The 12,699-nt window shown below is 40.6% G+C and overlaps 1 protein-coding gene across 1 annotated transcript in view; it reads right to left on the reverse strand.

Annotated features, from left to right (window-relative positions):
* Positions 1-10,468, reverse strand: part of ACADM (acyl-CoA dehydrogenase medium chain) — a 19,437-nt gene extending 8,969 nt beyond the window's left edge. Inside the window, exons 1-9 of the mRNA XM_014519052.2 lie at positions 10,313-10,468; positions 9,437-9,534; positions 9,252-9,321; positions 7,958-8,058; positions 7,791-7,871; positions 5,561-5,691; positions 3,896-4,004; positions 2,146-2,286; positions 1,963-2,058 (exon numbers count right to left, since the gene is read on the reverse strand). Coding sequence (XP_014374538.1) covers positions 1,963-2,058; positions 2,146-2,286; positions 3,896-4,004; positions 5,561-5,691; positions 7,791-7,871; positions 7,958-8,058; positions 9,252-9,321; positions 9,437-9,534; positions 10,313-10,424 — 939 coding nt within the window. The 5' untranslated portion in view covers positions 10,425-10,468. The remainder of the gene's footprint in view (positions 1-1,962; positions 2,059-2,145; positions 2,287-3,895; positions 4,005-5,560; positions 5,692-7,790; positions 7,872-7,957; positions 8,059-9,251; positions 9,322-9,436; positions 9,535-10,312) is intronic.
* Positions 10,469-12,699: the final 2,231 nt, after the last annotated feature.

Raw genomic sequence — 12,699 nt, forward strand, 5'->3', positions numbered from 1 at the left:
GTAGGGAGGGAAAGACTGCAGAAAGACCTGGATAGGTTGCAAGAGTGGGCTGACAGGATGCGTTTCAATACGGACAAGTGCAGGGTGCTGCACTTGGGCAGTAGTAACCGGCAACATACTTATAAGATGGGAAACTCTCTTCTTGAGAGCAGAGGCAGAAAGGGATCTTGGAGTCATCACTGACTCCAAGATGAACATGGGCCGACAATGCGAGGTCACGGTCAGCAGGGCTAACTGGACCCTATTGTGCATCCACAGGTGCATCTCGAGTAGGGCCAAGGAGGTGATCCTCCCCCTCTACGTGACACTGGTCAGGCCACAGCTGGAATACTGTGTCCAGTTCTGGGCGCCCCACTTCAAGAGGGATGTGGACAACATTGAGAGGGTCCAGAGGAGGGCCACCTGCATGATCCGGGGACAGCAGGGCAGACCCTACAATGAGAGGCTACTGGACCTGAACCTGTTCAGCCTTCACAAGAGAAGGCTGAGGGGGGACCTTGTGACCATCTATAAACTCACTAGGGGGGGACCAGAAGGGTTTGGGGAAGACCTTGTTTCCCCCAGTGCCCCCCCAGGATAACAAGAAATAACAGCCACAAGTTGTTGGAGAGTAGGTTCAGATTAGACATCCGTAGGAACTACTTCACAGTTAGGGCGGCTAGGATCTGGAACCAACTTCCAAGGGAAGTGGTGCTGGCTCCTACTCTGGGGGTCTTTAAGAAGTGGCTCGATGGATGCCTACATGGCTGGGGTCCCTTGAGCCCAGTTTCTCTCCTGCCCAGGCAGGGGGTCGGACTTGAAGATCTACAAGGTCCCTTCCAACCCTACTTCTATGATTCTATGAGTACTTCAGCCTTTTCCTCATCATTTTTCACTATGTTGCCTTTCCCATTCAATAATGGACCCACACTTTCCTTGACCTTTCTCTTGTTGCTGACATATTAGTAGAAACCCTTCCAAATGCACTTTGGCCTTCCTGATTTCATCCTTGCATGCGTCAGCAATACTCTTATACTCCTCTCTAGCAGTTTGTCTACTTCTTGTAAGCTTCCTTTTTGTGTTTTAGTAAACTGAAGAGTTTCATGCTAGGCCAAGCTGGTCTTCTGCCATACTTGCTAGTTGTGGGATGGTTTGTTCCTGTGCTCTCAGTAAGGTTTCTTTAAAGTACAACCAGCTCTCCTGGAATCCTTTCCCACTCCAACTGGCCTCCCAGGGGATTCTATCCATCAGTTCCCTCCTCTTCTTCCCTGATGATCCTTCCTAAACAATTTAAACCCATCCATGACAGTACTCCCTCCAATCATGCAAGCTATCCCACCAAGTCTCTGTTATTTCGATTACATCATAGTTCCATGACTGTACAAGGACTTCCAATTCTTCCTGCTTGTTTCCCAAGCTCTGTGCATTCATATACAGACATCTGAGGTAACTAGCCAATTTTCCTACTTTCTCAAGAATGAGAAAGCCTCCCCAGTTGGCCCTGCCTGCTTGTGCTTCCTCCAGGTCACCTGCTTCCCCATTTACCTCAGGGCTTTGTTTTCCATCCCCAGCAAACCTAGTTTAAAGTTCTTTTTAAACCAGTCATTAATCTCAATGTTTGCCAGTCTACTTTGTCTCTAACCATATTAGTATATTCCACATTTTGTTTTATGTGCATCAAAGAGAATATGGGATCAATCTTTCTTTCTGTGAAACTCTTTTCCTAATAAGGAAGGGGACTGAATATCTGGTTGCTGCCATTAAGTGTGAGCACTTGGGTTGAAAGCCAGACTGCTTACCAATTCATTCTTTAAGAATCCCTGGACTTAGCACATGGCTAGCTTTATTCGTAATTTTGGAAACCAGAGCAAGGGTGAACGGATGCTGTGCTACCTTATGAAATCAAGCAGATTTATGAAAGTAGGCTATTTTAGTAGCACACATGCTATTAAACTACAGCTTATTATTTTATAATAAACTTACTTCTACTAGCAACTTTCCAAAGGTTTTTCTCTCCATAGCATATTTAGTAGCTTCATCCAGTGCTCTCTGCGCTAGCCCCACAGCACCAGCTGCTACCTGCATTGTGTAGATACAACATGTAGTGAAATCAGAATCTGCCATTTAAAAAAAATATTTTGAAGACAACTTATTTCTGCTACTTACTGGAGGTCTGGTGTTATCAAAAGCTCCCATAGCAATTTTAAAGCCCGCTCCCTCAGTAATGAGTACATTTTCTTTTGGCACTCTCACATCCTCAAAGACAATACCTCTTGTATCTGAGCAGCGTTGACCCATATTGAACTCCTGCAAAGAAAGTTTACAAAAGTGTAATTGGAACAAAATGCTTCCAAGGCAATGTTTTCTAAATGTTAGCTTGCTAGGAGAGGAAAAAAGAGATTTTTCTCAACCAATTTTTTTCTCAACCAATAAACACTTCTGTTACACCTACAAAATACTCATACGTACATACTGCAAATACCAATGTAGAATCAGCCATTACTAAAATTTTTACCCATTTCTTTTAAAATAACATTTTTAAACAAAATCTGATTAAGAAGGCTGTTCTTTCAGATTCTTGCAGAATAATTTTAACCTTGCTTGAGATATTCATGGTGAAAAATTGATATTTAAAGATATTTCAGTTTTATTAATTGCTTTTGTCCTCTTGACCTTTATTTTTTTAATTTCTATCATACAATCAGAAGTGATAATTTCACCTTTTGTAAACAAGTAACATTTATAGTTCCAAACACTCAGAGACAAATCATTCCTTCAGAAATAAAAGAATTCTATTAAAATGTTATGTAATCAAGTCTTTTCTACTGAGACATGATTTGTTCAGTATACATTTAAAGAATGTAAAGCTATAATCATCAGCTCTAAATCTATGTGACAGTCCCTCTAATCTCGTTAAATTAGTCAATCAGTATTTAGGCAACATTTCAAGAGCTTAGAGAACCAAATGTGACATGCTGTGTAAAACGCTGTCATTCAAATGATCTCACACACCATAAAAATTAGGGAAGGTATGTTTCTTTTCTGGTTAAATGCTAATTTTGAGTCCGTATAATACAAATGCTATCCCAGGATTTTACAGGGGTATAGGTTGTAGCCATGTTGGTCTAAGGACATAGGCAGAGAAGGTTTTGGGGTAAATCTGATATCCCTGGATTTTGCCACTTGAATGGACTGGACAATTTTGGCAGATTTGAAATTATATTTTTCTTTTCCCTACAAAAGATCCACATAAAAAAGCAACAGACTCTCTATGCAGACATACACAAAGTGCTATAACATGCAAAATGGGAAACCTGGAGTAAAGAATTTTCCTTTCCTGTGCAGTGTTACTTGCAAGAGTAAGTACACACGGATTTTTTTATTTAAGAGGGTGTAGATTAGCTGCTTCCTTTTCATGCTCACTAGTTATGCTTGCCTGGAGATCTCAGATTTTCAGCCAAAACATAAGAAGCCCTTGGCTGCAATTCTGATTTCACTGACTCCTTATTTGCATTGGTATGACTCCCTGATTATTAAGAGTTACACTACTGAAAGTAAGATCAAACTAGATCTTCAGTTTTAACATCATGGTGACCTGACTGGTGCCGACTTAAAATAAACAAAATTAATAAAACAGAAGTAGCAAGTCATCAGTTTAATTCTACGTCCTATCCCAAATATCCTAAAACAACATCTTAAGCAAACCACAACATAGAAACAGCACTACTAAGTACACAGAAGATCCATATGCAAAGCAAAGACTTATGATGCACATACGTATATAAATAATAAATATTCATTTATGTAATGGTAACTTTTTCTTTAACACTGATCTACTAACATTTTACAGCTCAGAAAGCAATAGATTAACTCCTGGTATCTTAATTTAAAACAATAAATTACATAAACACTTCACCTTTCTTCCAATTTGAACTCCAGGGCTGTCTGCCTCCACAATGAATCCAGTGAAGGCTTTGCTTGCAGGGGCTTTTGGATCAGGATCAGTACGAGCTAACAGAAAATACCTAGTGCAAACACAGAGAAACAAGAGATTCACAATTAACTTGACTTCACAATTAACTAGATACTTTACTCAGGTTGCAGGTTAACAGATATTTTTAAACTAGCACTTACTACCTAACATGAATCCCATCAAGAAATTCTTTACAAAAAAAGGCAGCACTATGTACTTTTATTTTTACAGATGACATGAACAATAAGCACACTGCTTTAAATAGTAAAACATTTCTTCGTGTGCATTTTTAGTAAACCCACTGGTATCCAAGTACCAACAAAATTACAGAGACATAATTAATATGAAAGACTATTCTCCACTTTTTCCTCAAAATTCACAGTGAGTTTTTGTGATGCTGCTATTATCAAGAACGTCACAAAACATCTACTAAAGAGATGGATCATTTCACAACAGAGACATAAAATCGAGCGACAAAACAATTTGTGTAAATTTTTGCACGCAACTACCACAGATCCCTGGCAAGGGCATAGTTTTATTATTTCGGCTCTCAGTTGTAGCTAATTTCTAAGAGAAGCTTATTAACTCCTAAGTCACACCTGTACTATTCAGCAATACCAGAAAACAGCTGCAGGCTAGTTAAATGGTTTTTTTCCCCCAAAACCTTGAGGAAATAGAAAATCCTAGACATTATCACCTCTTGTGAATGTAACACTTTCATTTGAATCATTAAAAGGAATATCTGTGAAGCAGCTAGTACAAGATATTACATTGGACAGGATAAGGGAACTATGCTTTTAAAAAAATGCTCACTGGTAACAGCTGGAGACAGTTGTAAAAGTCTATTCTTTTAAAAACACCATACAAATTGGATATTGGATTTTTATAAACCCTGCACTGGGTTTATCAACTGATTGTCAGGCCCAGACCCAAACAGCCCCAGGACTCACTGGGGCACATCTACACAAGATGCTACATCGCTGTAGCGACAAGCGGCGATGTAGCTCGTCACTACAATGATGTAGCGTTAGCAGGCATGAACCATGATGACATTGGGACTGAAACAACCCCACACAAGAGCTGCCCAGGTCCCAGTGCTGACAATCAGTCAACTCCTGGCGTCAGGATGTTGAAGCATGCACATGTTTAATTTACAGTGCCATATTTTGGCTGGACATAGTCATGTTGCTATTTATGGCACGATTAATATTTGTAATCTCACCATAAATGTAACACATGTCAGACAGACAATTTATACTAAGATAAAAAGGGGTGGGACTTCATTGCATGTTACTGTTCTATGGTAACTGTTGAGTTGACTCCCATCTTGTGGTAAGCAGAAAAGTAAACTAGGGCAGCTTACCTCAACTGAAACTGCTCTGAGTTAATGAATTTAGCTTCCACTTACCACAGGATAGGAGTGGACATCAAAACAGTTATTGTGGAGCACCTGATTTGCAGTAAGTCTCCCTCACCCCTTTAGCTCAGTATATAAGATGTTCATTTATCCCAAACTTAAGCTGTAAAAATGTTCAATTTTATTAAAGCAAGTAGAAGAATTAAACAGTAACTGAAAATGTAATGCCAATACTAAACTAACTAACATACCAGTTGGCTTTTCCACCATTTGTAATCCACATCTTTTGGCCATTGATGACATATTCATCCCCTTTCTTTTCAGCTCTTGTTTTTATACCAGCCACATCAGAGCCTGCTCCTGGCTCTGTTACACAGTATGCCTAAAGGAAAGCACAAAGCAAAATACTGAAGACAAAATTCACTATATTTAATGGGGAAGAAAGCATAAGTTATCATGCAACATGTGCACCAAACTAACACCTGTAACAGTTCTGCATTTTTGTACGCAGTCATGCAATATGTTTCCACAAAAATATTTAAAGAAGTTTTAGCAAAAAATATTAGGTAAAAAGCAAGGTATGTTTAATACTTTCAGAGTGAATCACTAGCTAGAAAATATGGAAAAGTTTGATAAGCGGATCTGTAATTGATTTCTGGAGTAATGGGAAAGTAGGTAGAGATGTGCGTAAGAATTCTTAAGTCCCTATTACCTTTCTGTTTATTCCTTATGCATTTTATTGCAAACAACTGTTAATAATTCAGTCTACGGCAGTAATCCCTGACTCTTGCTGGTCCCTAACCAATAATACTGAGCAAGTAATCTGCTCCGGGTAGCATGGCACTTTGCTCTCCCTGTCAATTTCAATTTGAACTTCATAATTTCCTGTGGTCATGAGCAATGTCAAAGGGTCTTGCAGGTAACATGTTTTTGAGCCATGGGTTAGGGGTTCACTGGTCTACAGCGGCACCTTGTTGTCAGTTTCAGCAGAACACGTGAGCTATACAGAAACCAACTTCCCTCTCAGGAGGACAAAGCAATGTCACATTGGTGATGTAATACACCAGAGAGAAAAATGTAAGTTCCCATATTGTACAATATATTGAGATCAGCTACTATCTTAAAAAGATAGAAGAGTTTACTAGAACAGCAGTCAGTAACACAATCTAACATTTGGATATATCTAAAAAGTCTTTTATTGAGTACAAAAAAGAATTACATGAGGCTTATATAGGTTTCATAGTTAAATATATACAGAGGGTAGAAAGGTGGCATCACAGTATCAAAAATAGCACTGGCAGTGATAACATTTATACTCAATGCCAAGAAAACTAATTGTACTACTCTGTTCTGACAGGCAGCCTGTCAGTAAAAATGCACATGCACAGATACATAATAACAGGCTGTCAAGTATAATACAGCATAAACACATGGAGACAAGCATCTACTGCTCCCATGTTACATTTCAAATGCAATTTCTCATTACAAAGCCCATTCAGGACATACTGAAGCCTTTTACTAAAAATACCATTTATAATCAGCAAAATGAACCTCACATTCATTTTAGTTTTGCATTCTAGATGCAATATTGCAATTTTTGATATTGTAGATCTCAAGAAATTGGGGCTGTCTTATGCTATCTGTTACAATGGAATCCCATTACAAACAACTGGAATATGCAAGAACACCAAATGATTTGCATCCAGCCACTTATACCACCCACCCCCACTGCCGCTGCATCCGGGCCACACACAGGCTGATTTGCCCTGGGCCCCACACCCTGCCACAGTACCCAGGTATGACTACCCAAGTATGTAGTTTTGGATGACATGATTTAAAAAGTTACTTATGAGGCTGTGCTCTAAAGATTAAAAGTATTACAAATAAGTTTGGGTTAACTGAATCCAGATACCCCTAGGTTTGTACACCAACAAAACTTCAAACACTATTATATATAAGCAAAGGGTGATTTCTGTTCCACAGCTATAGGTTTGTATGACCTAAGAATCTCAAATTTTCTCTGCTTCAGTTTCTGCATCAGCATATGTGAAGTGCTCTGAAACCTGGAGATAACAGTGCAAAGTAATGTTGGATGTTTATCTTATTCTTTTATAATACTCTCTTTTGGATTCCTTAATTATGACAACCTAATTGAACCGGACACAAGTCTTCACAACCTTCAAGCTATAATAGCTCCTGAGTGTTCAGTGTTTTGATACTCTGAAATGAGGTGCTCTATTTTCTTTCCGAGTTGCGCATTTGCTCACATAAATGTAATACTTTTCTTTTTATTTCACTCCTCTTAAAAAGAAAATTATTAATTTTATTACAAAGATTTTAGTGCTCCTGATAAAAGCTGTTATGAGGGAGACTGTCCGTTTGCTAATATGGGTTAAGCAAATTATCAGTATGCCTTGTAACTTTTTTCAAAATAAGGTCAAATTAGTCCTAAACACACTACAAAGTAGCAGCTGCACTTACACACATTATTGGTTCTTCAGTCATTCTCCCCAAATACTTCTTCTGTTGTTGCTCATTTCCTGCAATTATGACGGGCACTTGCTACAAAAGAAGATTTATTCTTTAAATATAGTGAACAACATTCTATATGTTTCAGTCTAAAATAGTAGGGAAGAGATGTAACTTACTCCCAAAGAATTTGCTTCAATAGCAGTTTGAACCCCTGTACATCCATAAGCTAATTCTTCTGTAATAAAGCATGCGTCAAAAGTGCCAAGTCCAAGTCCACCTACAGGTAAATATTTCATTTACCAAAACTAGTTTAGAGCTGAAGTATGCAATGATTCATTATAAAAAATGATTCAATAAAACAGCAAAACCATATCCTTCACATATTGTTTTTTATTTACCACCCATTTCATTTGAATAGTTAGTTTCCCATGCACAAGAACTCAAAGTTTTGTGGAAGTAATAACAAATTACTTAAGAAGTAGCATGTCACAGCATCAAGGTCTGTATATGAGCTATCCTCAGGAGTTTACCTCTGGGAAGTGTTTTTATAATAAACCTCTTGTCAATTCTTTTTTTTTTTCTTCCTATGTCTAAGAGTCAAGATTCTCTCCCAGATTCCAGGCCCATGAGAAGCTAGCTGTTATCTGATCAGCCAAGAATTTCTCTGTATTAAAAGAGCTCTCAGCTGGCACAAAACTGGCAGCTTGGGCTTCTATACCACCAGAATTCTTACCATAGGATATGTGCCTAGGGACTGCCACAACACTAATGTGCTGCAGCTAGCCTCAGCCAGCAAATGGGGCAGCTAAACCTTAGATGACTCCAACCTATGCCAGAACAGAGGCCAAGAAAGGCAGAGAAATAAGACATAATCAGTTTCCTGGCTATTCTTATACTGCACTAATCCAAATGTTAGCTATGGCAGAAAGTCTGACTGCTACCCCATGACCTTTGAATTCCTGTAGTCAGCTAGATTAGTCCTTTAGGGTGCCTATACACATGCAGCGAGCCTGCTCTGATACGCTGTAATTACAGTGTGTCAGGAGTATGGTAATTACTGCACTCCAGCAGATTCCAGCATCATGTGCAGTAGCGTCCCCGTGCTGAAAAATGGTGATGGGGCACTTTAACTAAAGCTCGTTTGACAACACTGATACACAAGACACTCCACGGACACCGATATCCAAAACACTGCAGGCACTTTAATTAAAAAGGCTCTTGGAGCCATTCTAATTCAAGCCCTGCCCCTCCCCTCCATAGTACATGTATAACTGCCCAAAGTCTACAACTTAAATTCATGCACCAATATACTCTCCACTCATATCTTATGCCTTTTAATATCTAGAACTTTTTAATCATTCACTAAGACAGCCTTATTCTTTCTGCTTGCTATCCCTTTATTTCTTCATATTCAAAATAGATTTTAACATTCTTCTCTCTTAATTTTATAGCTTAGAAATGCTTAGTCACCACAACTTTCAGGTATGTGGGTATTCATCAAACCAAGTTCCCATGCCCGTTTTATGAGAGGAACAGGATACTGAAAATAAAAAGAGAGATATGTTAACATCCTGGTTCATGAAGCCAATATAGTCCAGTTGTGTGAAGGTTAGGGTATAAAACTATTTTTCTCCTCTAAAATCTGGCAAGCCTACCTCTCCACTTCTGTCATATTGTGCAGCAACAGGGATAATTTCCTCCCTAGCAAATTTACGAGCAGTAGCTTGAAACTCTTTCTGTTCGTCAGTGAGCTCTAGAAAACAAAATGGTTTAGTTACACATTCTACACTGTAGTTAAACTTCCCACTTATAAGATTATCCATTAATCTGTTCCTACCTAAAAGAAGGAGAAAAAGGCCTGACAGATTCCAGAGCGCCAAAACCCACCACTCCCTAAGCCAATGTTTCCAATTCTCATGATTTTTGGTGTTGTTCTTAAAGTCTACACTTCAAGAATGTGAAAAACTTAGCTCTTTCTTTTACATATATACATAAATATAAATATATATAAAAGAAAGAGCTAAATTTTTCACATTCACATAAATTGAATATACTATCAAAATAAATGAGGAATGCTGTAGAGATGGGAACGGAGCAGGGAATGAGCAAGGTTAAGGTTTGACAGTCTTTGCCCCCAAGTCCAAGGTTGCTGCCATGCACTGGGAGAAATAACTATTTAGAGTTAACCCCCTATTTCAAAACAAACCATGACTATGTTATCCAGGGGCAGAAGCCTCCAGCACTGAGGAACAAAAACCACATTGTGAGAATTTTTAAACTACAGCTATGCAAGGCTTTTCTTAGCTGAGCAAGAAAGAAGTGTTGGCTGTAGCAGTATTTAAAAAGATAAGCAAACAATTGTGTGTAGAATGAATCCCATGTGAATCAGAATTACAGTATCATGCTACACTACAATAATCTGAAAACATTCCTAAGTAACTGAAGGATAGCTATGCTATATCTACAACAAAAGTATCTTTAAATTGTATTAGCGAGTACTTGGCAACATTTCTCAGACATGCATTAATTACCTAAATTAAAACCAACTCCAGGTTTGACTTTATGTGACACTGCAGCAGCTTGAGTAGAATGTGATCTCCATTGAGCTATGCCACGAAGCACCTGTTCAAAAGAGAGGAACATGAGTGTTAGGATGTCCACAACTCAATGCTCCAAACACTACCAGAATGACCCCAGTGCAATTTTCTAACACATTAAAACTCCCATCCCATCCACTCAGCTGACCGTGCCTTGCTCATAGGGGTCCCAGCCAGTCTCCATGGAACCGCCCCCCCGCTCCCTCCAACTGTATCCAGGGCCGCTGGTGGTGGGTGCAGGGCCAGGGTGCCCGGGCAGTGGGGCTGGGTCTAGGAGCGGCTGAGACGCTAGCAATGACAGCTGAAAGGAGCTGCCGCTGTGGGGGTGCTGGGCAGTGAAGTCTAGCCACCATGCTGCCCCTGCCCTGCTGTGCACCCAGGGGTGGCAGGATCAGCCATGTGTCACGATATGGGCTGCCCCCTGCACCTGGACTGGGTGGGGCCAAAGGACCCACCACAGGCCAGATAAAATTCCTGGGCAGGCCAGATCCAGCCGTATTTTGCCCACCCCTGGCCTAGGCCGCCTGCTGACCTGGAATCAGAGCAACATTCTGCCACCCCTAAGCTACTTAACTCACCCCTAAGTGATTCAGTCTACTTATTACTACTTATTGTAGTCACAGCTACATTGCTTCCATTTTGGAAGGCAACCCATGCGAAGCAACATAACATGCCTGAGAGCACCACTGCTGAGCAATAGTTCCCCCATTTCAAAACCGATACTGTATCAGGTATAGCACAGCAATTACAAGTGCTTTTAAAAATAAGGGAAGCCTCTGGCTATTTTAGACCTTGTTCGTACAGTGTGTGGACAGATTGGGGTGTCACGTGATGTTAACACCCCAATCTTTTGTGTTAACAAAACATCACTCTTTTAGTGCTGGTTATGCCTCAGGTTAGCTTTTATTTACTACAGGGTAAGAGCACGCACAAACGAATTAGCACAGAGCAGCTAATGCAAGGTACATCCCACCCCTTTCTACCACTTCAAATGAATTATCATAATCTCATCTTTGATTTCTCTATTATATAGTTATAAGAGTGATACTAGATCCTGAAGACATCAGAATCTGCCAGAATAGCTTGCAGGGACATAGTCCTCGTCTGACAAATCTGCAGAGCATGCAGTCCTTTTGCTATCTGTGTAATAAGCTCGTCCTCTAGATGGTTATTGATCTATAGTTACTCTGCTTCACAAACACATGATTATGCAGAAAGCAGAGTACACATTCCTCCCTAATGTTAATCAATTACTTATTTCCTCCTCTTTTTTTTGCCCGTACTTTTGTTGTTTTTACGAATTCAGGGTAGTGTTAATTATGATACTGCTTCTGTTTACAGCACCCCCTACCACGCACAACTTCAGGGCTGTGTGAAACAGCACCGTTCTGTTTCGCCTGGGGTTTCGACAGAACAATGCTCCGTTTCGCATTTCATTTCGATTCAAAACAGCTGTTCCGTTTTGCTTCCTCGAAACAGTGAGGCTGTTTCGACATTTCGCTAGATGGGACCGGGGGCGGGGAGTCAGGCCAGCTGGACTGACTTCCCATCCCCAGCGCTCTGACTTTCGAAACGTTTCGACTAGCCTCGTTTTGTTTCGCGGCGGTTTCTACGCCCTTTGTTTCGCTTCGATTTTGTTGTTTCGACCTCGAAATGAGTCGAAACTTAACGAAATTTCGCACAGCCCTAACAACTATCACCAGCGGCTGACGTGCAGGTTCTGATTAAGGCTGATGAGACCAGGTAAGCTTTCCCCAAAACAGATATACCCACCGATTCTTAAATTATTTGGAAATAAAAAGGAAAATATTTAGTAGAAATATTTAGTTGAACTGCAGGGGTGAAATGAATCAAAGGACGAGTAGGAAACAATTTGGATTCCCCCGGCAAAGAAACAGAAAGCTAAGTAAAGTTGCTTTGTCAGTCTACGTTCACGTACAAACCCTCTGACCGGCAAAGGATTTACAAACGAACACAGCGGAGCCAAATCCACCGACCATTTCCTTGGCAATACCATTACACAGGAATAAATGCCGTGCTGTGTCCGGTTCCTTCGCTCGGCTGGTGCTGGTCACAGACACCAGCGCCAGAAACGAGCGGGTTTCAACACGCCACGCACTGAGGGCAAATCAACCTTCAAGATAAGCCTCTTTCAGGGCTTTGTTGAACTGTCCCAAAGTGACTGTGGCAGGCCCGAGGAGGAGGCGGGGAGGGCGCTGTCGGGCTCTGCCTTGTCTCCGGGGAAATGCCGCCTGCCCGCCCGAGCCGCAGGGCCCCGCTCCGGGGAGGCTCTGCAGCCACAAGCCGCGCCCCGGAGCTGG

This window comes from Alligator sinensis, unplaced genomic scaffold, assembly GCF_000455745.1.
Source record: "Alligator sinensis unplaced genomic scaffold, ASM45574v1 scaffold853_1, whole genome shotgun sequence".
Lineage (NCBI taxonomy): Eukaryota > Metazoa > Chordata > Crocodylia > Alligatoridae > Alligator > Alligator sinensis.